At 49.8% G+C, this 27,309-nt stretch overlaps 1 protein-coding gene across 1 annotated transcript in view; it reads left to right on the top strand.

Moving 5' to 3' along the window:
* The window catches only part of FHAD1 (forkhead associated phosphopeptide binding domain 1), a 158,393-nt gene that overhangs the window by 125,343 nt on the left and 5,741 nt on the right, over nt 1–27,309 (top strand). The window contains 10 exon segments of the mRNA XM_017869555.1: nt 2,328–2,434; nt 3,967–4,126; nt 5,871–6,003; nt 11,007–11,136; nt 12,071–12,198; nt 16,124–16,219; nt 16,653–16,873; nt 17,434–17,599; nt 23,435–23,515; nt 26,547–26,600. Of these exon segments, the coding sequence (XP_017725044.1) occupies nt 2,328–2,434; nt 3,967–4,126; nt 5,871–6,003; nt 11,007–11,136; nt 12,071–12,198; nt 16,124–16,219; nt 16,653–16,873; nt 17,434–17,599; nt 23,435–23,515; nt 26,547–26,600 (1,276 nt within the window).

The following is a 27,309-nucleotide window of genomic DNA, read 5'->3' as shown; positions in this document are numbered from 1 at the left end:
AGATTCCAACTCGACACTTTCCAGCTGTGTGACCCTGGGCAAGTCACGCCACCTCACTGAGCCTTAGCTTCCACGAGGATCAGCTAGAGGCAAGCCCATTCGTAGGTGTTATTAAGCAGACAGAGATTTCAAACAGTGGAGACCACTTGGTGGGGTGGGGCCCTGCAAAGGTAAGAAGTTAAGGGGTCAGCTAAATGACCTCAAATAAATGATTTCAACTCTCCTGACTCTGAGAGCCAGTGAGTCTATAAAGAAGTCTATCCTCGAAGAACTGACAGTTTTCAGAGAAACGAACATATGAATGGGAAAGATCCAGAAAACAGCACATAAAGAAGGAGGTGCCGATGGGACGCAGCGTACGGATTCAGAAGCTCCCCCAAGAGGACAACCATCTGCCCGATCCTTGCACCAAATCCTAGTGACTAAAGTCTAATGTCACAGGGTTTTTACCCCAAAAAGACAAGGATACCCCGCCTCCGCGTTGTGAAAAGTTCCTGACTTCTCCTCCTGTTTAAACTCTGGAAACAGTGGTGCCCATGACTTACAGAAGAGTCAGCACCACCCTGCCCTGCTCTGGTCCACTTTCTTGGCATGTGAACATGCTTGAGTTCTGAGGTTTTATCCTCGAGTTGGAAGATTTGTGGTTGCAGCCAAGGACACGCTCACGTGGACACACACACATGCACGCACACACAGCATATACTATATATATGTAGTTATGTTCATTCTAATGATCACCAGTCTTTTTTTGTTTGTTTGTTTGACATGCAACCTGCCAGTGTTTTACTTTAATTCATAATAAACACAGTACATTCTAAAGTCTGTATAAGGCTGGGTGCAGTGGTTCATGCCTGTAATCCCAGCACTTTGGAAGGCTGAGGTGGGTGGATCACCTGAAGTCAGGAGTTTGAGACCAGCCTAGCCAACATGGTGAAACCCCGTCTCTACTAAAAATACAAAAATGAGCCAGGCATGATGGCAGACACCTGTAGTCTCAGCTACTTGGGAGACTGAGGCAGGAGAATCGCTTGAACCCAGGAGATGAAGGTTGCAGTGAGCTGAGATCGCGCCACTGCACTCCAGCCTGGGCAACAGAGCAAGACTCCGTCTCAAAAATAAATAAATAAATAAATAATAAAGTCTTTATAAGAAGAGCCTGGATTTCAGAAGCCTGTGAACTCAAATGAAGTGGCATTAATACTTGCCCAAAGACTAAGGCTCCCAACCACCTTCCACAAGGGCAAGACCTACTCCCTGCGACACACACAAGACCTGTCTCCGCCAGGCTGCAGTTTCTCAACTTGCTGAGACATGCACCCTGTGTTCTTCCTGTCAAATCTCCACCCAAGGCGCCTCCCCTGCTGTTCCTGCTGGGCACCCTTCACCCCTCCACTGGGCGCAGCCACCCTCCTCCCATCAACCATCCTGAGTCTCAGGGTGCCAAAGGTGTGCTGCCTTCCAGGGGTGTGGGAGGGGGAGCTGTCCCGTCACCATCACTGTCCCCCTGTTGCCTGGGCACCGAGGCCACACTTCCACCAGCTCCCCCAAGAACACCATTCATTCACATCTGGCCCCGCCTCTCTCCACCAGGAATTCAAAGGTGCTGCTGAGAGAGCAGAGCCACATTGTCTTCCTCTCTTTTTTCTTCCCTGTCCCCAAAGAATCCCTGAACCTCCCCCAAATAGTCTTCCCCTCTCCCTCCACCATCAGAAGTCCATAGGCACATCAAGTCATGATGCTGGGTAGTGGGTATCAGTCTCATGCAACGCATGTTCGAGCCTCAGACTCAACTCAGCCAGATCTTGTGTTCTGTCTCAGTGGATTTTCTTTTTTCTTTATTCCTTTTTTTTCTTAGAGATGAGGTCTTGCTCTACCACCCAGGCTGGAGTGCAGCCTTCAACTCCTGTGCTCAAGCAATCTCCCCACCTCCGCCTCCCAAGTAGCTGGGACAACAGCCACACACCACTATGCCTGGCTAATTTTTTTTAAATTTATTTTTTGTAGAGATGGGGTTCTGATTTCTGTTGCCCAGGCTGGTCTTGAACTCCTGGGCTCCAGTGATCCTCCAGCCTTGGCCTCCCAAAGTGCTGGGATTACAGGCACGTATCCAGTGCCTGGCCTCAATCTATTTTCTTAAACGAAGGTGCAACAAAAAAGTCATTTTTGTTTTAGAGTTTTTGAAGACTGTCCTCATCCTTTGCTGGGACTGGCATTGAATGGACCATGATTGAGAATCTGTTTGCATTTGTACTTGGCCCCTTTCTGACACTCAGGAGATAATGTGGAGTTTGAGTTGAACTGACTTCACCTGTTTTTGTGAATTTCAGAGATGACTTATTGGCTGCTCAGAAGGAAATCCTGTCTCAGCAGGAGGTCATCATGAAGTTAAGGAAAGACCTTACAGAAGCCCACAGCAGAATGTCGGATTTGAGAGGTTTGAACAATTTCCGGTGTCTCTTAACCTCCTGACCCACTCGAGAAAGGAAGGAGATGAGGCTTAAGAGTTGGCCAGGCGCAGTGGCTCATGCCTGTAATCCCAGCACTTTGGGAGGCCAAGGCAGTTGGATCACAAGATCAGGAGTTCGAGACCAGCCTGGCCAAGATGGTGAAAACCCACCTCTACTAAAAATACAAAAATTAGCCAGATGTGGTGGTGGGCGCCTGTGATCCCAGTTACTCAGGAGGCTGAGGCAGAGGATTGCTTGAACCCGGGAGGCGGAGGTTGCAGTGAGCCCAGATCGTGCCACTGCACTCCAGCCTGAGTGACAGAGCGAGACTCTGTCCCCACCCCCCCCCCAAAAAAAGAGAGAGTTGAAAACTTTGGCATAAACAATCCTGCTTCCCTGTGTTGTCCCAGCATCTGTAACTCAGGGTCAGCAAAAGCCGTATCCTGGATATGTCCCTGATTCCCTCCCCTCACTGAGTCCCTGACTCAATGCCAAAGGGCACAGGGCACATTCTCCAGAGGACTTTGGACCTCTGCACTGAAATGCAACTTTCTTCTTCAGGGAAAATTTTCCTTTAGCACAGATTTGCTTCTGGAAGCAAAGGCTTGGAGGGCAATCCTGGGGTCTTCCTGCGGCAAGCCAGTTTGCACAAGCCCCAGCACTCACTAGCTTTGGGACCTAGGGCAAGGGGGCCTTTCCAGGCCTTCTCTTCCTCAGATGCCAAGTAGAGACGACACGCCTTCTTCCTAGGGTTAACATGGACATCAGTGGCCCCTAGAGTAGGGGCAAAATAACTGAGTTCTGTGCTGTTCTGGACAGACACAAACAATGCTGCCTTCCTATTCCTGCTTTGTTCCTCCTTATCTCTGTGCTTTTACTTCTGCCTCCCTCCTTTTTGCATCTGATAGCAGCCTCTCTTTCCCATGTCTACTCTCCCTGAGCTGAAGGGCATGGATAGACAGGCAGGAGCTGGGAGATGGAACGAAGCCTGGGGAAGTGGAGGAAGGGAAAAGAATGCTCCTATCTTGTCCCCATCCCAAACCCTACAGGGTATTTGCTCCCTGTAGCTGTTCCTGTTAATACCCCAAGACATTTATGGCTGAGTTATTTTTTGTAATAAGGTATGAGAAAGTGTGGGGTAGAGGCTACAATGCCCAGTTCTCTGGAGATGTTGGGCCCAATTCTATATCTGCTCACTCTTAGTTGCATGACCTCAGGTAAGTCCCTTACCTCTTTGAGCCTCAGTTTCTGCATCTGTGAAGTGAGGATGCTAATAATAGCTACTTTATGCCTGTAGTCCCAGCACGCTGGGAGACCGAGGCAGGTGAATCACCTGAGGTCGGGAGTTTGAGACCAGACTGGCCAACGTGGTGAAACCCTGTCTCTACTAAAAACACAAAAAATTAGCCAGGCGTGGTGGCGCACACCTGAAATTCCACCTACTCAGGAGGCTGAGGCAGGAGAATCACTTGAACCCAGGAGGCAGAGACCCCCTTACCGGCCCTCCTGTCACTCCCAGGGGAGCTAAACGAGAAGCAGAAGATGGAACTGGAACGGAACGTGGCACTGGTCCAGCAGCAAAGCAAGGAGCTGAGTGTGCTCAAGGAGAAGATGGCCCAGATGAGCAGTCTGGTGGAGAAGAAAGACCGGGAGCTGAAGGCCCTCAAGGAGGCACTCAGGTTGGGTGGGCGGGGGAGAGGGGATAGTTCACCCAGCGTGGGGAGCCCCTGAGTCTTGCACAGAGGGCTCAGCACATGCTGCTTGAGGAGTTGAATGAATGAATGATATGTGTTTCGTGGTGTTGCTTATTCTGTGCTTCTCAAACTTCCTTGTCCAATATTCCAGATGACAGGTCTCTGCTTAAATGCCACTTCCTCCAGGAAGCCCTCCCTCACTCACCCTCACCAAACATAGCCAAGGGATCCTGCCATGCTTGGTCTCCCTCAGCCCCTGCACTCTGTCTAACCTACCACTTAGCACACAGCAAGGCTACCTTTGCCTGTTTTGTAGTTGTTTTGTTGTTGTTGTTGTTGTTTGTTTTTTTGAGACGGAGTCTCACTCGCTCTGTTGCCCAGGCTGGAGTGCAGTGGAGAAATCTTGTCTCACTGCAACCTCTGCCTCCCAGGTTCAAGCCATTCTTGTGCCTCAGCCTCTGGAGTAGCTGCGACTACAGGCGTGAGCCACCACACCTGGCTAATTTTTTGTATTGTTGGTAAAGATGGAGCTTCACCATGTTGGCCAAGCTGGTCTTGAACTCCTGACCTCAAGCGATCCACCCACCTCGGCCTCCCAAAGTGCTGGGATTACAAGCGTGAGCCACCGTGCCCGACCCCATTGCCTGTTTGTTGTCTGCCCTTCCCACGAGGACAGGGTCTGTGCAGACCTTGCCCACTATTGATTTCCCAGTCCAGCACATAAGGGAACTTAATATTTATTTAACAAATGAATAAACTGGAGGTGTCAGCTTAAAATACATACAAAATATTGTCATCGTCCCCTGGGTTCATCTTTAAAACACCCGTGAGTTGCATTTTACCCGCAGCTTATCCATATTTTGGAATGAGTCATGTTTTCATAAAAAAAGAGTTTGACTGAAATTGATGTTTTGTGGATATCTGGTAGCTTTGTGTGCCTCGTGGCCAAAGCAGATTCACGTAGTGGCTAAAGGAGCAGACTCCACACCTGGCTGCCTGGTTTCAAAGCCAGACCCTAGACCGGGCCCGGTGGCTCATGCCTGTAATCCCAGCACTTTTGGAGGCTGAGGTGAGTGAATCACCCGAGGTCAGGAGTTTGAGACTAGCCTGGCCAACATATAGTGAAACCCTGTCTCTACTAAAAATACAGAATTAGCCGGGTGTGGTGGTGCATGCCTGTCCCAGCTATTTGGGAGGCTGAGGCAGAAGAATTGCTTGAACCTGGGAGGCGGAGGTTGCAGTGAGAGCAGAGATCGCACTATTGCACTCCAGCCTGGGTGGGAGAACAAGAACAAACCCCATCTAAAAAAAAATAGCCAGACCATCCATTTACAAGCAAGGTAACTACAGGCAGATTGCTGTGTGTCTGTTTACTTGTCTGTAAAATGGGACAAGCAGAGGACCTAACTTGTGGGATTGTTATGAGAGATAGAAGAGTTAGACACACATAAAGTGTTAGAAACAGTAGACATGCAGTGAACGTCCCTGTAAAACCACATCAGGTGTCCTCAGCCCCAGTATAGGAACCAAGGGCAGGTGCTCCCTGCCCTGGCCACTCTCCCGTAAGTCCCCTGAAACTGAATTCTCTAGAAATCTGGGAGCAGGAAACTGAAGTCTCAAAAGAATTGTTTCCTGTAAAAATAGAGCTCCATTTCCTGGTCTTCCAATGACTGCAAAAGTAATTTGTGGTTCCTGGAACCTCGTGCTGTCCTCCTCTTCTCTACCCCAGGGCTTCCCAGGAGAAACACAGACTCCAGCTGAACACAGAGAAGGAACAGAAGTCCCGGAAGAAGACCCAGACGTGTGACACCTCTGTGCAGATAGGACCCGTCCACACCGAGGCCTTCTCCAGCAGCCAAGAGGTGAGTGCCAGCAACTCCTGGGCACCCGGAAGGACGTGCTAAGACACAGCCCAGTGGTGGCTTTCTTTCCTTTTGAAGATATTTTCATTCTAAGTTCCGAAAGTATGACTTACTTGTGTGAAACGTATAAAGTAAGTCGCAGAATCCTGCCTCTTCAGTCGCAGTCACCAGAGGTCACAGCTGTCCACAGTGTGATGTGCATGCCATGAGATCTTTCCCTCATAGAGGCCTCCACGTTCTGACACGGTCAAGAAAGTGTAGTGGCTGAAGATCAGGCGTAGATTCGCTGCACCTGCGTTCAAATCCCAGCTCCTCCACTTAGAAACTCTGTGACCTTGGGGAGGTCACTGTGCACCAGTTCCCTGTTCTGACAGTAATGACCATCCCTACTTTATGGGTTGGCTGAGAAATACATTTTATGTATACACACACCTGAACACGCACACACAAACCCGTACATATATTTATTTATTTATTCATTCATTCATGTATTCCGGGGCAAGGTCTCACTCTGTCACCCAGGCTGGAGTGTAGTGGTGCCATCACAACTTCACTGCAGCCTCAACTTCCCAAGGTTCAAATGATCCTCCTGCCTCAGCCTCCCTAGTAGCTGGGACTACCGACGCATGCCACCACACCCGACAAATTTTTGTATTTTTAGTACAGATGAGGTTTCACCATGTTACCCAGGCTGGTCTTGAATTCCCAGACTCAAGAGATCCACCTGCCTCAGCTTCCCAAAGTCCTGGGATTACAAGTGTGAACCATCACGCCTGGCCCATATAGATATTTGTTTAGTAGATAATTTTTTTACTAATGGTGTCAAACCATGTACATTCTGCAACATGGGTTTAGTTTTACATACCACTATTTAATGGGCATCTTTGCAAGTATATGAAGATCTGCCTCACCCTTTTAAATGGTTGTGTAAAATCCCATTGTTTCTTTTTTCCAACCAGTCGCCTCTTGATGGACACTTCCATTGTTTCTCCTCTTGTGCAATGCTATAGTTAATGTACTTCTTCTTCCTGAACTGTGCTTGTTGGGGCCAAACTGCCCTCCCAGAGCCACGTAGTGAGTGCTCCGTGGCTGTGGCTTGGTAGCTGTTCTATGCACCTGCCCAGAAGCATCTGATGGGAGTGTGTCTTTGAGTGAGAACAGCCTTCTTTGGGCCGTCCTAGAAGCAGGCACTCACACTCTGTCCCTATGGTTGGGGCTGTGATACTCCCCACGGTCCGCAGCATGCAATTGTGAGACTCAGTGGTTCCTCAAGGCCCTGGTTTCCTGGAGCCTGGGGCTATTCTTTCCCTGGGGCTTTTTGAGCCTAGAGAGCATGACGTTCCAGTAATGGGCTTTGGATTTTCCCTGGGAAGCCAGGCCAAATGTGTCAGCTTGCTTTCCGGCTTTCTCAAAGATGCCTTTCCCCTGCCAGACAGCATTGAGCCAGGGCCGCAAACAGCTTGAACGAAAGGGCTCGAGGTCCAGCCAGCTGTCCTTGGCATCGATCGCTGTCCAGAGCACTTTAACAGAAGTGTCTCCTGGTGGTTCAGGGTGACCAGGAAGGCGGGGGCTTCAGCAGGTCCACGTGGCCGTAAGCTCCGTGGGGCAGGGGGTGTGTGGCACTCCTGTTGGAATCCCAGGCTCTTAGAGCAGAACCTGACCCATATTCATTCACTCGTTCAACAACTGTTGAGCACCTGCTGTGTGCCAGGCCCTATGCCAGGGATAGGAGAAGACGCACCGGCTCCCGCCTACACCAAACGCCCTTGGACTCTGTGCACGTCTGTGGGACTGGATTGTTGAACTGGGATGCCCTTGATTTTTAGTTTATATTATATGGAGGGATTAGTGGAGGAGGATGGGGGAGGGAGACTGCAAGATAAAAGGGAAAATGTATTTGTTCCTTCTTGGAATGGTTTTCCTCCCTCGGGCTCCTTCCTGCTTTCTAAGCCAGAGTGGGTCAGAGGGCTTAAGAGTTGTATGAGAAAGAATTTCATCCTCTCCAAATAAATAAATTCCCAGAAGAGCCGCAAGGAGGGGTCATGTGACGTTCCTGGTACCCCTTCAGACTAGCACAGGCTGTGAGGCAGCCTCAATGCATGGCTACCCCTACACCCCCAAAATTTACTATCTTCTGCCCCCTGCTATACACAGAGAGACAGAGAGAGAGGGAGAACATTCCAGGTTGTTTACTCTCAGGTCAAACACGCATCCTCAAGAGGTGACCGAGGCCAGTGTAGAGCTAACCCTGGAAGGGAACCAGCCATGCATCCTGTGAGCAGGGTGGAGCCAGGGTCCGAGGACAAGTGAGGCCCTACTAAGTGCAACCAGGGTGGCCTGCCTCTCTCTCCCAGCTGCTGAGCCCTGGTCCCAGCTGGAAAGCCAGGGCAAGCTCCTTACAGCTCCTGTTTCTGACAGGCTGCATATTCACTGAGTACCTACTGTGCTCAGACACAGTGCTTGGCCCTGGAAATAGCACAGTCTTCAAAGGAGATGAAGACTGCTCTCATGGAGCCTGTCGTCTGGGAGGAGAGACACAGAAATAAACAAGCCAAGATCAAGTAAAATGTCCAGTGGGAAGAAGCGCTCTGAGAAACTGTACAGCAGGATTCAGAACAGATTGACCTGGGGGAAGGGAGTGGTCAGCTGGTCAGGTGGTCAGGGAGGCCTGTGCTGGAGGAGACCTGGAGCAGAACCAGAAGGAAGGGAGGGAACGAGAGGTAGGGACATGGGGGTGGGGGTAGGGGACCGTCCCAGGAGGGCCTCAGACAGCACTGTTGAGCCCCTTGTAGGAGGCCATGGGCCCTGTTCCCCTGGCGGCAGTGTGGCTAGCGCAGGGCCAGGGATGTGTCATACAGGCCTCTGATAAGCATTTGAACCATCAAAGGAGGAAGAACAAAGAGATGTCTCCTTTGCTCTCCTCTGTGTTCTTTTCCTGGGAGCACTTATCACTCTCCAAAATTAGAGTATTTGTGCACCTGTCTGTTATCTGTCTGCCCCATAGAAACGCACCCACAGCAGCAAGGGCTGGTCGGCCTGCTCCCTGATCTCGCCCCAGTGCCTAGGACAGTGTCTGGCATGCAGCCACTGCTACCATTCAATAGATAGATGGATAGGCAACTTTTAAAATAATTTTGGTTCACTTCATACTACATATATATTATCTTCTATATCTCTAGCTATCTATTTATGTATATGTATATGCATGAAGTGAACCAAAACTGTTACTTTAAAAAGTATTATAAAAGAGCCAGATTGTCAATTTTTTCTCTTTCTTGCCAGTTTGACTGAAGCCTTCCCTGGCAACTCTATCTACAACTGAAAACTGTTCCCAACACCCCACCCTGTTTACCCACTTAATTTTCTCTTTACCATTTATAACTTCTACCAGATACTTTCACCTTGTTGTCTGTCTGCCCACACAAGGATGCAAAATCTATGACAACAGGGATGTTGCTGGGTTTAGCCATTGTTGAATCCCCAGAGCCTAGAACAAGGCTTGGCACAATAAATCAATGTGAGATGAATGAATGAATTGCTTACCCTGAAGAAGCGTTGTTTAGCTCAGAGTTTATGAATGGACTTCGGGAGGTCTTGACCCTCTGGAAGTTGTATGCAAATATTTGTGTCGCTGCGAATTTTTCTGGAGGAAAAAACCCTGCATGCTTCCAAATCTTAAAAGGGTACGTGACCCTTAAAAGATGAAAAAGACGGCTGGGCGTGGTGGCTCACACCTGTAATCCCAGCACTTTGGGAGGCCAAGGGAGGCGGATCACAAGGTCAGGAGTTTGAGACCAGCCTGGCCAACATGGTGAAACCTTGTCTATACTAAAATTACACACAAAAAATTAGCTGAGCGTGGTGGCGTGCACCTGTAATCCCAGCTACTCAGGGGGCTGAGGCAGGAGAATCGCTTGAACCTGGGAGGCAGAGGTTGCAGTGAGCTGAGATTGTGCCATTGTACTCCAGCCTAGGCAACAGAGCAACACACACACACCCCGTCAAAAAAAAAAAGGTGAAAAAGACCTTTCTTTGTCTGTGCTCTTAGTAAACCCAACTCTAGGCTGGTTACAGTGGTTCATGCCTGTAATCCCAGCACCTTGGAAGGCTGAAGCAGGAGGATTGCTTGAGCTCAAGAGTTTGAGACCAGCATAGGCAACAAAGCGACATCCTGTCTCTACAAAAAAATACAGAAAAATTAGTCGGGCATGGTGGCACACATCTGTGGTTCCAGCTACAGAACTGGAAGGATCACTTGAGCCCAGAAGTAGAGGCTACAGTGAGCCATGATCATGCCATTGCATTCCAACCTGGGCAACAGAGCAAGACCCTATCTCCAAAAACCGAAACAAACAACATCAAAAACACACACACACACAAAACTGCAACTCTAACCTGAGCTGTTTAGGATAGTCCATCTGGCTCTAGTGGCTACCATATTGGACGGCGCTGGTGCAGGTATAAAACATTCCCTTCACCACAGAAAGTTCTGTGGGACAGTGCTGTTGCAGAGGCTCCAAAGTCTCAGAGGAAGGTTTTCCTTTCTCCAGCCCAACCAAGAGCCAATCTAGCAAATCCCCCTAGCAAATATTAAATAATCACCCTCATCACCAGTTAAAAGAAAGCATCATGCATTCTCATCTGAAAATGCCCCTCCAGGAGTGGAATTTGCTGTGATTGTTTAGAAACAAGACCAGCATGACAGCAAATGGAAATCCAGGCATAGAACAGTATGAGAAGAAAACATAAAACGTGGAGAGGGAACGTGGAGGGGCTCTTTTATTTATAGTGATGCTAAATAGGAAAGTTGGAAGTCTTCCTACATGTGACCCGATATTTGAGATGAAAAGTGTAAATTCTATCTCTGCTGAAGCCCGAATGCTCTTTTTCCAAAGGTGCTAAGAGACTGGGTTCCGCTATACATGAATTGTTCACGTTTCTGTGAATGTAAGAGAAATCTTCCAATCCCTGATCAACTGCTGCCCACCCCATTCTGCCCACAGGAGCAATCCTTCAGCGATCTAGGGGTCAAGTGCAAAGGGTCCCGGCACGAGGAGGTCATTCAGCGTCAGAAAAAGGCCTTATCTGAACTTCGAGCACGAATTAAAGAACTAGAGAAGGCGCACGCACCAGGTAAATCTCCTCCTTCCTAGTCAGAGCAGTGGACCCCAGGCTCACTTTGGGGACTGACCAGTTTTCCAAGACTACCATGTTTTATCCGCATCATCCCAGAACTCAGAGGACACTGTAATACACAAAAAGTTAGGCAGGCCATGATCTCAGAGTCAAGTGCAGGCCTTGATATTAAGTAAGATTTCATGCACAACTCACTATTGTACTTTTTCTTTCTTTTTCGAGACAGAGTCTCGCTCTGTCACTCAGCCTGGAGTGCAGTGGCCCAATCTTGGCTCTGCAACCTCCACCTCCCAGGTTCTAGTGATTCTCCTGCCTCAGCCTCCCTAGTAGCTAGGACTACAGGGACTAGCCACTACACCCAGCCAATTTGTGTATTTTTAGTAGAGACAAGGTTTCACCATATTGGCCAGGCTGGTCTTGAACTCCTGACCTCGTGATCCACCTGCCTCAGCCTCCCAAAGTGCTGAGGTTACAGGCGTGAGCCACCACTCCTGGCCTAGTTTTTCTTATTTCATGGTGGCTGGGTGAGAACTTTGTCATGGATGAATACTGTCTAAGGATCAGTGTTGGAGAACCACTTAAGAGTACCCGCTTTAGAGGGGACAGAGCTCTCCTAAGACTTGGGGCCCACTGCAGGCTAGGGCACTGGTCTAGGACCTGGAAGCCTGGGTTCAAGTTCCATCCTGGTTCCATGGCTGAAGGGCCTTAGAAAGTCCACCACACTGATACCTGTGTGGCTGCAGCCTCCTATGAGCCGGGTGACCTTGGCCAGGTCATTTTATCTCTCTAGGCCTGTGTCCTCATCTGCCACGGGAGGTCGTAAGGATTAAAACAGGCCTGTGTAACTGTCCCGTAAATAGTTGCTATGGTTATTACATGAAATAACTTCTTCCTGAGCCTTTCTTTTGAGTCTACTTTATTTGTTTTATAGATCATAAAGACCACCAGAATGAATCCTTTCTAGATTTAAAGAACCTCAGAATGGAAAGCAGTATCCAGAAAATACTATTGGATGCAAAACCAGATTTGCCAGCTCTCTCAAGAATAGAGATCCTAGCGGTAACCAACGACAATTCTCTCTGCTGTGACTGGCATGTGGAGAGGAGGGGCCTGAGGGCAGACACTAGCTGGGTTCCCTGGCACAGCCATACATATCAGTGGTTCAGGGCCAGGTCCTTCCTCATGGGCTGCTGTCTATGCTCACTAGCTGGTGCCCCGACCATACCCATTGTCCAGGCTTTGCACAGAAAGGTAGCCTTGTGCTTGTGCACAGCATGGTTCAGCATGGCATTGACATTGGGCCACATTAATCGCTGAAGCATGGCTGGCCCCCTTTGCAGATCATGTGTGATATTATGTATGTATGTATGTATGTATGTATGTATGTATTTATTTATTTATTTATTTATTTGAGATGGAGGTCTCACTCTGTCGCCCAGGCTGGATACAGTTCACCATCTCGGCTCACTGCAAGCTCCACCTCCCAGGTCACATCATTCTCCTGCCTCAGCCTCCTGAGTAGCTGGGGACTACAGGTGCCCGCCAACCACACTGGCTAATTTTTGTATATTAGTAGAGACAGGGTTTCATCGTGTTAGCCAGGATGGTCTCGATCTCCTGACCTCGTGATCCGCCTGCCTCAGCCTCCCAAAGTGCTGGGATGATAGGCGTGAGCCACCACTCCCGGCCGATCATGCGTGATATTCTGCAGAACATGTTCAGCAGGCTAAGATCATGTTATGCCATGAGTTTGCCTAAAGTTTGCTTTTCACTGTCACCGGAAAAACACAACACATAAAAGGCAGGAGAAGGGAGCCGTGATTCAGAGCACACAAGTTCTAGAGTCAGAGGGACCTGTGTCCAGATCCAAGGTCTACAAGCTGTGTGACCTTGGGCAAGGCTCTTGACCTTTCTGGGACTCCATTTCCCAGCTGTAAAATGATGACAAAAATACTGAAGGAGATAATTCTGGAAAGTGCTTAGCCTAGTGCCTGGCTCCAGAGGAAAAAATAAATGATAGATGTTATTATTAAATATTATTTAAATAGGCCAGGTGTGGTGGCTCACGCCTGTCATCCCACCACTTTGTGAGGACAAGAGAAGAGGATTGCTTGAGGTCAGGAGCTTGAGACCAGCCTGGGAAACATAGCGAGACCCCATCTCTACAAAAAAATTAAAAATACATTAGTCAGGCATGGCGCCAGGTACCTGCAGTCCTGGCCACTCAGGAGGCTGAGATGGGAAGATCACTTGAGCCTAAGAGTTCGAGGCCACAGTGAGCTATGATCGTGCTGCTGCTCTCCAGTGGGGACAACAGGATTTCCAGAAGTGATTTGATTGTGCAATTGAACGTGCCTTTTTACCCTAAATGGATGTTTGGGCATTTGATGGACACGTGACAGGTCAGCATCTGTCACAGGACCCGCCGAGGGCATGTGTGCTGCCGCAGCTGGATCCACACCACACAGGCTTCTAGAAGAAACAACGAGGCTATTCTGCATTCTCTCGGCAGTTTTTCTGGACATTTACGAGAGTCCAGGAAGAGGGTCTTTGGAAATGAGCTGGTTTTCTTGAGAAAATCAAACCCTGCTTCCCTGAGGGTGGGAGTGGAGGGACCGCCTCCAGGTTGGGATCAGTTCGATCCCCAGCCTGACCTGCACCCAAGACAGGCCTCCCCCTCAGCAGTGCTCCCGTCCCACCGCAGACTGACCCGCTCCCAAGATAGGCCTTCCCCTCCTCAGGACTCCAGTCCCACCACGGACACCACGCAGCAAGAAACCTCTCCCCTCTCTCAAAAGACCTCAATCTTCCAACACAACACTGGCAGCAATTCAAATTAAGAGAAAGGGGCCAAGGGCAGTGGCTCATGCCTAATCCCAACACTTTGGGAGGCCAAGGCGGGCAGATCACTTTGAGCTCAGGAGTTCAAGGCCAGTCTGGGCATCATGGCGAGACCCTGTCTCTACAAAAAATTAGCCAGGCATTGGTGGCTCGTGCCTGTAGTCCCAGCTACTCGGGAGGCTGAGGTTAGAGAATCACTTGAGCCCAGGAAGTAGAGGCTGCAGTGAGCCAAGATCACACTACTGCACTCTGGCCTGGGTGACAGAGTGAGACCCTGTCTCAAAAAAGGAAAAGAAAAAAGAAGAGAAAGAGCAGGAAGAAGAATAGCTGGCATTTACTGAGTGCTTACTGTGTACCAGGCATCGAGCAAAGCCCTTCACATGTGTTATTTCATTTAATCCACACAGCAGCCCACGTCAGTTGCCATTGTTATCCCCATTTTACAGATAAGAAAAATTAAGACTTCAGGCCAGGCACGGCGGCTCACACCTGTAATCCCAACACTTCGGGAGGCCGAGGCAGGCAGATCACTTGAAGCCAGAAGTTCGAGACCAGCCTGGCCAATATGGCAAAACCCCGTCTCTGCTAAAAATACAAAACTTAGCCAGGCATGGTGGTACACATCCGTGCTGCGGCACGAGAATCACTTGAACCCGGGAGGCGGAGGTTGCAGTGAACCAACATCGCACCACTGCACTCCAGCCTTGGCAACAGAGTGAAACTCCATCAAAAAAAAAGAAAAGAAAGAAAAAGAAAAATTAAGGCTTCAGAAGGTCAAGCACCTCACCAAGGACACAAAAATGATGAATGACAGAGGCAGGAGTGTGTCCCTGGAGGTCTGCCTCTTGTAGCCTGCTGGTCTGCAGAGAAGGAGGTGGGAATGGTGTGATCGAACCTGCAGCCCAGACTCTTCCTTAGGACTCCTGCAACCTGCAGGAAAAGAGAGGGGATTCTGAAGGGGAGTGCAGAGGACACGGCTTAGGGAGCTGGAGACACCAAGCTGCGTTTTAGGTTCTTTTTGTAGCAAGTCTGCCCAATGTATTGTCGTCTTTAAATACCTGCTTTATTCTCATCTCATAGATAGATAAATATGTCCACTCTTAATATAGACAAATATGTCACACCTATCACAGTCACCTTTAGGCTTTTATATTTTTGTGAATGGGTTTTGTTTTGTTTTGTTTTAAATCTCCCAGGTTTACAATGTATAGCCAGTAAATGCTGCGAGCTGACATGATCTTGGTGTCCGTGGCGAGCACTGACAACCCAATTTAGTTGTGAGGGGATGTATGGGGGTTGCCCATGGCCTCCAGACTCCCCACTTGGCCTGGTGGCTCTTCTATGCCTTTGACTGGGGCTTTCAGCAAGCAGCCAGCTGAGCAGGGTCTTAGCAGGTGCACAGCTGTCTCCTCTCTGGAAAGCGTCTAAAGTGATGCTCACCCACCATCTGCATCATCTCTGGAAAGGGTCAGAAGTGAGGGTCCAGTTTCCACTGCATGAAAATGACACTCCTTTAATAAAAGGATGGGGGGTATTTTCTGTTTAACCTGCATTCATTCATTCGACAAACATGCCCACTCTGCCAGGCGCCATGCTGGGCACAAGGAAGGAGAGAGTGAGCAAACAGCAACCCAGTCCCTGCTTCTCTGGCACTCTCGTCTGGACCAGGGTTTCCAGGCCTCAGCACGGTTGATGTTTTAGGACCCCACAGTCTGGCGCGGTTTGTTGGGGGACGTGTGGATGTCTAGTAGCATCTTTGCTCTCTACCCCCTAGATGCTGGCAGCACTCCCCGCCTGCAGTTGTGACAATCAAAAATGTGTCCAAACACTGCCAAATGGCCCAGGGGAGGGGACAAAACCACCCCAATTGAGAACCACTGTTGTAGAGGGAAGATAGGCGGTGATCAAAGAACAAGACAAGTGATGTATAATTAGAGACTTCAAAGACAGAGTCATTCTCTGAAGGGTAGGAATACAATTATAAGAAAGCAGTTGACAAAGGAATCAGACGGAATGATCAGGACCAGACTGAAAATCAACTCTGTTGAGTTAATCTCTGGTAATCACACAGTGCTTTAGCTTCTGGTCATAGAAGGTCACAATGGAATGTCAAGAGAGGGCTTTCATTTCTTTCTGATTTCAGCCTCAGAATGGCCTTTGCAACGCAAGGTTCAGCTCAGCCATGGAGAAGTCAGGGAAGATGGATGTGGCTGAGGCTTTAGAGCTCAGTGAAAAGCTGGTACGTACATCCAGCATCCAACTCGCTGCTATCCAAAGCCTGGGTCCCCTGCAGTCAGTGTTAACCACGGGATGGTTTAAATGTCAACCTCACATGCCTGTTTAGTTGTTCTAATAACTCTGCAAGACCTACCTACTATCCCAGCATGGGTCAGGAATCGCATAGCCAAATTCCTTGAAAAACTGGGTAGTTAGAATGAAGTGTTTATATCTGTTGTCATTTTTCACCCCCGGTTCTCAAAAAAGGCATAGCGTAAATGGATGTGGGAGAGATGAAAGTCATGCTGAAAGCCCCAGTTGCACTCCTCTCAAAGTGTGTGTGTGTTCTCTGCAATTGCAGAAAGTGAATGAAACAGAATGAGACATTGGCCTCCTTAAAGCGGCCACCAGCGGCCTCCGGTAATGCCTCTTACACACAAACGTTTTCCTTGTAGTACCTGGATATGAGCAAAACCCTTGGACGTCTGATGAACATCAAGGACATGTCCGGCCACGTGTCCATGAAATACCTCTCCCGCCAGGAGAGGGACAAGGTCAACCAGCTTCGACAAAGGGACCTCGACCTGGTATTTGATAAGATCACCCAGCTCAAGAACCAGCTGGAGAGGAAAGAGGAGCTGTTGAGAGCATACGAAAAGGACGTTGAACAGCTCAGGTACCTCGGCACCCCCACATCCCCGCATAAAGGCCCGTGCCTCCCTTCTCCTGGCTAAACTCAGGCTAGCAGCAGACACCTAGGCCTGGGACAGGAGGACAGAGACCCGAGTGTGGAACACCTAAAATGTCAGAAAGGTAATAGGGAGGGCACTGACTAGGCCTGGTAGAGGGAATTCTGGCCCTGAGATGGTGGCTGCAGAAGTGCATGGTTTCTCCATTCTGTGGACTATTTTCTGTGCAAGCTGCACCTCTCACAACCCTCGACTTACAGTTTCCCACTTGTGTGGTGTTGACAGCTCCGTCATATTTTCAAGAGTCACAGTTCCCCGCTCCCCGGGAAGTTGGGAGGGGCTGGTAGCACCTCCTTTATCCCCTCCCGCTACACACTCGGCTCGTTCCGCTCTCCGTGCCCCAAATCTTTGACATGCTCTCCTGCTTGCGTGACACTCATGAGTGAGCCCCACCTGGATGTATTTTGAGAGACTTCCAGCTCTGGCACATTGATGGTGATTGGGAAAGATAAGGGAAAAAGAAACGCCATCTCTCCTCTGCACCTAGGCGGAGCAAAGTGTCCGTTGAGATGTACCAGTCGCAGTTGGCAAAGCTGGAGGATGATATCTACAAAGAGGCCGAAGAAAAGGCCCTGCTGAAGGAGGCCCTGGAACGCATGGAGCACCAGCTGTGCCAGGAGAAGAGGATCAACAGGGCCATCCGGCAGCAGAAGGTGAGGCACTGCTGCCCAGGGCAGAACCTCCCTGGCTGCCCTGCAGCTCCCATTAGCAATGGCCAAGGGAAGTCCCTGGAGGATCCAGGTAGTGCAGAACACATGGATGGATGGAAAGGGAGGCAACTGGATAGCTTTTGCATCAGACAGACCTAGGTTTAGACCAGAGCTCTACCGCTTACTATGTGACCTTAGATAGGTTTCTTAACCTCTCTGAGACTCATGGTGCTCATCTGTATTTTTCTAATGGTGGCTGTTATTCATATTTATATTAATCTGCCCCGATACTGCCAGTGACTGCAAAGGAGCGCTGGAGCTTGCCCACCAAAGAGATGAAAGGGTGGACATTCCCGGCTGAAGGAGCCGTGGAGGAAAGGCGTGAGGATGAGATTTGCTCCCTGGCGCAGAGTTGGAAATAGCACTGGGTTAAGAAACCAAGATTCCAGTCTCGGGCTGGTGACCCAGGGAAAATGGGTCCCCTCCCACCACACACATACGTGCACACACACCCTGGTATCTCATCTGTAACACAGTACAGGAGTCAGCTGGTCCTGGACTCAAATCCCTGCACTTATTAACTGTGCGACCTTGGACAGGTCTCTTCCCCTCTCTGAGCCTTGCTTTCCTCATTAGTAAATGGGAGCTTCCAGCCCCTGCCTCGCAGGCAGATGGTGAGGATGAAAGAATGCAGGCAACCCTCGCTATCTGCTGTCCACTCTCACTGTCATCAGACCTCCAGAGCCAAGTGCTTTCGGACGGTGAGGGTGCTTGTCCCGTCTCTGAAGCACCTGCCCAGGGCCTGGCACCAGCCAGTGGACACTGCCTTCCCCATGCTGCCCATGACCCGTGCTGCCCGTGACCCGTGCACCTGATCTCCTGGGTGAGTCCTGCCTCAGACCCGGTAGGGTCTGCACACTGGAAAGTTTCCCCAAACCAAGTCACGCATGAGCAGCACCCAGGCAGCTTCTGAAGCTCCCTGAAAGCTGGCAGAGGGGCTTTCCTATCTGCTTTGCAGTTTACATATTCATCATCCACTCCTGCAGTCCACAAGGCACTGGAACAGCAACTTCTTCTTTTTTTTTTTTTTTTTTTTTTTTGAGACGGAGTCTCGCTGTGTCGCCCAGGCTGGAGTGCAGTGGCGTGATCTCGGCTCACTGCAAGCTCCGCCTCCCGGGTTCCCACCATTCTCCCGCCTCAGCCTCCGAGTAGCTGGGACTACAGGCACCCGCCACCGCGCCCGGCTAGTTTTTTGTATTTTTTAGTAGAGACGGGGTTTCACCGTGTTAGCCAGGAGGGTCTCGATCTCCTGACCTCGTGATCCACCCGCCTCGGCCCCGCAAAGTGCTGGGATTACAGGCTTGAGCACCGCGCCCGGCCAAGGAACAGCAACTTCTAAATAGAGCCGGACTCTCCCTTTCCTTCACTCTTGCCTAAGGTGGAGCAGATCCCAAGGCTGGGGTTAGGCAAGTAAAGGAAAGAGCCACAGCCACCGTCTCTTCATGACCGTCTCCAGGCCAGGGACTGGGCTCATCTGAGCTTTGCAGCTGTGATAGGGCTTCTAATAGCCTCTAATAGCCATGCCTGGTACAATGATTCCTATATTACAGATGAGGAAAGTGCACCTCAGAGAGTTAAGAGACGCCCAAGTGCATACAGTGGCTGGTAAGGAGGGCTGGGACCTGACCCCAGATCCCTCTGACCCCGGTTCTCCTGCTCTCTGCCGGGTTGGCCCTGAGTCCCCTCCTTGTAACTGTCAGCTTTTATGTGTGCATGCATGCTTGTGTGTGTGTTTGTACATGTGTGCCATGTGTGTGAGGGTTTGCCTATGTGTGACACTATGTGTGTGTGTTTGTGTGTGTTGCCTGCCTGAGCTCAGAGAGGGTCAAACCCCCAGGGAAGGGTGCCCCCTCCACCAGCCAGGTGACCTCCTTGCAGAGGCCTGGCCTTCATCCCACAAACCTTGCAGACCACAGGTTCCCTGGCTTGCAGCCCCAAAAATGAAGTCAACGTCCTGCTCCGGACACGGCCTTTCCAGCACTCACCACACTCTGAATTAAACATCACAGGCACCCTCTGCATATGTCATGGGGCCGCCTCGGGCAGAGGACGGTTTCCTTTCACGCTGTGCCATGTCAGGGAGATCTGGGCAGCAACAGAGGCCTGAGATGTCCTTTGATGGGCCCACTGGAGAGCTCGCTCCTTCCCGAGGCAGCGTCCCCCAGGGCTTGGCAGGCCAGGCCCACAGCAGAGACACCAAACCACAGAAAGGGATGGCAGAGGGCCCTAAAAAGCCCATTGTCATGCACTGGCTGAAAATGAAAGAAAACCTGCAGATTTACATAATCAGTCTGCATGCATTATTCATGGCCTCCCTACGCACACACAATGCGGGCTGGCCAGCCTTCCACGGAGTGGCAGGAGGAAGGTCCGAAGCGGCCAAGCCAAACCTGTGTCAGGTCCCCAGCTGGAGCTGGGAACTTTCAAATTTGTGGAATTCACAACGTAGGGAGAGATTTGATAAGAAGTAGAGCCACGATCACAGCAAGGCTGATGGTGTTATTTATGGAGCACTTGCTGTCAGGCACACCCCACAGGGCACGGCCCACCCTTACCTCATGTCAACCTGCAAGGAGGGCTGCTGGGCATCTGCCCACTGAGAGGGGAAACTGAGAAGGTTGGAGGGCGGTGTCACCTGGCTACTCAGCTACAGAAACGGGACCTCAGCGACCTCCGATCCCGACCCTCCCAGCCCATCCACTCATCCACCTCATTCCTTTCCAGGGTGCACCCCGCCTACTCCGTCACTGTTTCTCTCAGGGTTCATCCCCAGGCTCAGTTTGCATTTAAGGTTTGTGACTAACATGTTATCAGAAACTCTTGTTTGTCAAGGGAAGAAAAAAAGGGGAAAAAATCTCTTTTCTTCTTCCTGTTCAAGAGTTTGACAACATCACAGAAAACAGTTTTTTTTCAGTGTTGCAAGATGCAAAAGGGAACCTGTATACATCTGTCTGGGCAGCAGCTGCTTCCTAGGAGTATATTTTCATTAAATGGAAGTTAAAGGAAAGTAGAATTTCTTTAAGTTTCACACCTAATATTTTCACAAGGAGTCGATTTTTTCCCAAGTCTCCTGTATAAAGTCTCAGCACCCCTTCATAAAGATGGAACAGTTGAGGCTCTGGGAAACGAAATTAGTCACCTTGAGTTTCAGAACTACCCGCCCCCGACACACAGACAACCACTGTAGTTTTAACACCTGAACATCTCTTCACTGAGCAGAACTTTCCAGCGTCAAAAGTCATCCTTCCAGCCGGGCAGGGTAGCAAACGTCTGTAATACCAGAACTTTGGGAGGCTGAGGCAGGAGGATCATTTGAGACCAGCCTGGGCAACATAGCAAGACACCACCTCTAAAAATAAAAATAAACAAATTAGCCAGGTGTGGCACCACACACCCGTAGTCTCAGCTACTTGGGAGGCTAAGGCAGGAGGATCACTTGAGCCTAGTAGTTTGGGGCTGCAGTAAGCTATGATCACACCACTGCCCTCCAGCCTGGGCAACAGAGCAAGACCTCATCTCTTTTCAAACAGAAAAAAGGCATAGTTCTATACTAATACCTCTGGCAAATCAGACCTGATATAAAATGCTGGGAAAAACCTCAGTGCTGGTCATTCACAGAGAACCTCGTGGTCATCGGCCTCCTAACTCTGGGATGCCCTGGGTCCACAGCTCCCCTGCAGTGACAGTGTGACGGTGACAATGGCCCAGGCTGTGCCCAATCTAGTTTGCTTCCCACATTACTAAATAGGGCGGCAGAGTCTCTGAGATGAGAGGCAGACTTTGGAGTCAGATAGGGCATAGGGTTCAAGCCCACCTCTGTCCCTGAATGAGCCTCAGTAGGTAACTTTACCTCTGTCTCAGGTTTCTCAACAGCAGCAATAACGGGAACAACAGGACCTGCTTCGTGGGGTGGTTAAATGGTGTGATGCCGGCAGAGCCTGTCACAGAGCAAGCTCGGTTACTCGGTTACTGTGGGGAAGAGAAAAGGCCACTCGGGGGCGGGGGTAATGCCTGCATCGCTTTCAATGAGCTTCCTGCCCGCTGGCGAGTCCTGCAGACCCCGAGACTTTTTCCTGGGTCCTCCTAGAGCCAGCAGTGCCTTTGTAAAGCTGTCTTTTCTATTTGGTGAATACAACTAGGGCTACAGCCAAGAAACAGCCGATATTTTCGTGAATGGGTTAAGACTGGGATTTTCAATAGGAACATTTTAAACACACAGAAGTTGCCCTTGGAGAAGGATGCAAGCCCGTTCTTCGGCCTTTATTAGGACTTGAATGTGAGAACCGCTGAAATGTACTAGCTGCTTCTGGCTGGGGAGCAGCCCAGCTCCCCTTCCGGGCTCCAGCCAATCAAATCCTCCCCAAGGGGCTTGGCTACAGCTTTTGCAGAGTGGTCTCAGCTGGGCTGGAGCCCCTAACCTTCCCTCTGCATTATGAGCTCAAGTCCCTCATCTTTAAGATGAAAATAAAAATGTGCTTAACCCACAGGAGTCAATCCCGTGAAGGAACGCATGTAAAAACCCTTAGCTAACAGGACCTCTCAATCATGCTCTTTTCTCTTTTCTTCTTTTCTTTCTTTTGTTTTGTTTTTTCTTTTGTTTGTTTGCTTGCTTGAGACAAGAGTCTCGCTCTGTTGCCCAGGCTGGAGTGCAGTGGCACAATCTTGGCTCACTGCAACCTCTGCCTCCCAGGCTCAAATGATCCTCCCACCTCAGTCTCCCCAGTAGCTGGGACTACAAGGCACTCGACACCAGGCCTGGCTAATTTTTGTATTTTTTCAGTAGAGAGTAATTTTTGTATTTTTTAGTAGACAGTTTTACTGTGTCACCCAGGCTGGTCTGGAGCTCCTGGGCTCAAGTGATCTGTTCACCTTGGCCTCCCAAACTGCTGGGATTATAGGCATGAGCTACCACACTCGGCCATCATATCAGTACTGTTTTCTACATCATCATATCAGTACTATTTTATTTAACTATTTCCCAAGATTTTCATTGGCCTGGGTATTTTCAAGATCCTGGTTTCCTCAGCACCACTATGTGTTTTTGATCAAAAAGTAGAAATTGGTAGATGTGTGGGATGAGAATAGAATGGGGGTTTAGGGGTGGTAACCTTGGGCCCTCACCAGGATGGAAAAGTAAAATGTGGCTAGAGTGGTGCAGTGTGTGGATAGAAGACAGCTCAAGAAAAAGATACTAGGCCGGGTGCAGTGGCTCATGCCTGTGATCCTAACACTTTGGGAGGCCGAGGCAGAAGGATAACTGGAGGCCAGGAGTTTGAGATCAGCCTGGGCAACATAGCACGACCCCCATCTCTACAAAAAATAAAAAATTAGCTGGGCGTGGTGACTCACACCTGTAATCCCAGCACTTTGGGAGGCTGATATAGGAGGATGGCTTGAGCCCAGGAGATGGTGACCAGCCTGGGCAATATGGCAAAACCCCATCTCTACTAAAAATTTAAAAAATTGGCTGAGTGTGGTGGTGCATGCCTGTAGTCCCAGCTACTTGGGAGGCTGAGGTGGGAGGATCGCTTGAGCCTGGGAGGTCGAGGCTACAGTGAGCCGTGGTCATGCCACTGCACTCCAGCCTGTGTGACAGAGCGAGACCCTGTCTCAAACAGAAAAGAAAAAGACTCCCCTGTCGTGATCCCTTATCTTCTGCCCACCTATCTGAGTGAGTCCCAGCATCTCCTAGAACCCTCAGATGCCTGTCCCAGACTGGAACAGGTAAGGACACACTAAGGTTAGCACTCTCTTGCTAACCTGATACTTTTCACTCAGGAAAGTGTAGAGGAGCACGAACCGAGAAACGCAAAAGAATCGACACCTTGCAACTGTGCCTTCAAAGAGAAAGAGAGGCAGGTATGGGAGGTGTTCTGATGTTGCAGACACACAGTAGAGACTGTCTTAACGGGGGTAAGAGCTCATGGCGTGCAAATGCCTGCACACGCTGCCCAAGGAGCACCGCACACCTGCCTCCCTCCCTTCCGTCCCCAGCCCCTGCGCCCACCTCCTCTCCCTAACCAGCCCTGCCCCATTTCCCTCCTCACCTTCCCTCACCAGCCCTGCCTCCAACTCCCTCTGTCTTTTCCCAGCCTGCCACCTCCCTCCCTCTCCCTCCCCAGCCCCTGCCCCGTTTGAACGGATGACCTAAGAGACAAGCAAGCATCAAGCCCAGTCCATTAAGGTGAGAGAAGGCAGAAGGGATATTCCAGCACAGCTTTAGCTCATGGAGCAGCCATCCTAGGCCACTAAGTGACTTGGGGACTTGGAGACAAGGTCCTAAGAGAAGAAGGGAGGAGTGAGGAGCCCCAGGAACCCCTGTCCTAGGAATGAAATGAGGGGGGTGAAAGAAGGTGGGAGTGGTTACAAAACGGAGCGGGAATGAGGATGAAAGTGCCTCACATAAGCACTTCTACCCCTGCCGAGGGAGAGACCTGTTCGACTCCGACCTTCCTGGCAGCCAATGAGAAATGGGAAATCAACTTGGTCACAGTTCCCAGTGTCCATGAGATACAATGGATGAATGCTCGCAAGTGCTCTTAGAACAAAGACCTTGCTGGACTTTCCCCCTGGAGGGGACGCTGTGCGACGTAAAGAGCAGCATCTTTAAGAACAGCCTTCGTGGGGTGACGTGGGCTGAGCCATGGCTGAGAACAGCCCTTGAGACAGATGGATGTCATCACATCCCACTGAATCCAGTCAAGTTCAGTAAAAGCAGATCTAGCAGATCTGTATGGGGCAGGGCTCTGCTCTCCAGTGCTCAGTGTCCACTGAGCGGACTTTGTGTGGGTAAAGAATCCTGCTGGCACACCTGTAATCCCAGAATGTTGACAGGCCAAGGCAGGCGGATGACTTGAGCCCAGGGTCAGCCTGGGCAACATTGGGAAACCCTGGCTCTACAAAAGCACAAAAAATTAGGCATGGTGGCGTACACCTGTAGTCCCAGCTACTCGGGAGGCTGAGGTGGGACAATCTCTTGAGCCCAGATTTCAAGACTGTGATGAGCCACTTGAGCGTGCCGCTGAACCCTAGCCTGGGCAACAGAGCAAGAACCTGTCTCAAAAGCAAAAACAAAAACAAACAAACAAACAAAACCTGCTGGAAAAGAAGAAATTAGGAGGGAAGAGAGGTTTAAAATCATTGCTTGGCAATATCTGAAATGATGACTCTCTGCTGAATTTGTTCCTCTCACTAACTTTGTGATAACTATTAGAGCGGCTGCAGGCTCCAGGCCTTCTAGAGATCAACTGTCAGCTAAATACAGGCCACGAGTCTTCACAGACTGTTGCTGTGGGAGAACAGTGGAGACTTATGAGCACCTATGCCCCTATCCTAAAAGACAGCCTGACTCACTGTCCCCGTGGGTCTGGGGAATGCCAAACAGGGTTGCCAGATTTAAAGGAAAAAATAAAACAAGATACCCAGTTATATTTGAATTTCAGATAAATAACAAATAGTGATTTAGTGTTAAGTATGTTCCAAATATTGCATGGGACATACTTAAAGTGTTTGTTTTCATTCTGAAATTCAAATGTAACTGGGTATCCTGTATTTTATCTGGCAACCCACAGCTGTCCACTGAGTGCCAGCTAGATGCCAAGCAGGGCGGCCCTGAGGCAGACGTCACAAAATGGCAGCCCAAGGCTATGCCTCTTTTGGCCCATGGAATTTATTTTTTTGTTTTGGGGGTTTGTTAAAGTATCATTTCAAAATAAGGCACTTTTGGCCAGGCATAGTGGCTCACGTCTGTAATCGCAGCACTTCGGGAGGACAAGGCAGGCCGATCACTTGAGGTCAGGAGTTCCAGACCAGCCTGGCCAATGTGGTGAAACCTCATATCTACTAAAAATACAAAAATTAGCCGGGTGTGGTGGCAGGCACCTGTAATCCCAGCTACTCGGGAGGCTGAGGCTGGAGAATTGCCTGAACCTGGGAAGCAAATGTTGCAGTGAGCCGAGATCTCACCACTGCACTCCAGCCTGGGCAACAGAACAAGACTCTGTCTCAAAAAAAAAACAAAAAACAAAAAACAAAACAAACAAAAAAAATGGCACTTTAACAGAATACTCCAGATTTCTGACTTCTTTGGGAAACTTTGATCCGCTGGTGACACTAGGCCCACAGTCCCACACACCACCAGCTTCCAGCCCCTTACAAAGGACCCTGGCCCCTGGGTTTGCTGCCATGTCCATCTCGCCACCTTCTTTGACTTCCTGGCCCCTATGGGCATGAGATTGGTGACCCCCAGGGAAAGTCAGGGATCTCTGAGAGGGGCCCAGCTCCCTCCCTCTCTGAGGGGTCCCTAGTATCTGGGGCTGCTCTTTCTTCAGGGAACTGTCCCTGAGGTGCCACATCTTGGGGACCCCAGGATCAGCAACTGTAAATCAAACCCCAGGGAAATAGCAAGCTTCAGATTCTGGGTGACGATGGCATTCAAACAGGCCCCCCTGAAGGGAGTTCAACCATCATGGGCCCCACGATCCCTGAGCCATTGGGATGCCAAGGTGTGAACCACCGGGCATCTGCAGCCCCTTCCACCTGCTCTGGGAGGCGCTGCCTCCAGCTAAAACAGATGTGTCCTCCGAGAAGAGCAATGTTCTTCACAGGCCCTGGGTTGAGCAGCCTCCACCTCTGCTGAAATCTAGAACAGAGACCCCCAAGAGATTCAGCAAGATGGGGCACCGTGGCTCCCAAAAGCTGTGCCCCCTTCTTGTTGAGAAAATGGATTTTTCTCAATTTTCATATGCTACCCATCTGGAATGCTGTCCCTGGGAAGGCCCAGCATTCCAAATGGGTAGATCTAAGAGTGGAGAAAAATCCATTTTTCTTTGATGCAAAAGGCAAAGAGGAATCTAAGCTAAATTCTGTTCTTATTATTTCTGTATTAAAGAGACAAGTATTTGTAAAGATGGTGAAGAACAGGATGCAGAACTCAAGTTCCCAGGTGAGCAGAAAGAGCATCCTCTAAAATTCTCTTTTTTGTTTTGTTTTGTTTTGAGACAGAGTCTCACTCTGTTGCCCAGGCTGGAGTGCAGTGGCTAGATCTCAGCTCACTGCAACCTCTGCCTCCCAGGATCAAGCAATTCTCCTGCCTCAGCCTCCCAAGTAGCTTGGACTACAGGCCCGTGCCACCACACCTGGCTAATTTTTTTTATATTTTTAGTAGAGACAGGGTTTCACCGTGTTAGCCAGGATAGTCTCGATCTTCTGACCTCGTGATCCGCCTGCCTCAGCCTCCCGAAGTGCTGGGATTACAGGAGTGAGCCACCGCACCCAGCTGAATACTCTTTTTTAATCAAGTCTATAAAATCTTAAACACGTTGAATCATTGCCATTCACAAATCAGCCCTGGAACTGGAATTGATCCAATCCACACTCCTGCTTTGCAGAAAGTAGAGGCAAGCTCTCAGGAAGCTTGAAAGCAAAACACATTTCTTTCTTGATGAATAAGAAAGACTTATTTAACAAGTTTGATAAAAGGCCACAGTTATTCTGAGACAACAAAATTATCATTGGAAAAACTGAAGATATTCTATGCAAGGGACATTTTTGGAAAATAGAAGCCTCCTCTTAACTGACACCATTGTCCTAAGACTACTAGAAGGTGGCTGCTGCTCTGGTTAGGAGGGTAGAGAGTGCCCCCAGGGTCCCCT

This window comes from Rhinopithecus bieti, unplaced genomic scaffold, assembly GCF_001698545.2.
Source record: "Rhinopithecus bieti isolate Rb0 unplaced genomic scaffold, ASM169854v2 scaffold_758, whole genome shotgun sequence".
Lineage (NCBI taxonomy): Eukaryota > Metazoa > Chordata > Mammalia > Primates > Cercopithecidae > Rhinopithecus > Rhinopithecus bieti.
Note: the sequence above shows the minus strand (reverse complement) of the source record. Positions and strands in the feature narration are given on the sequence as shown.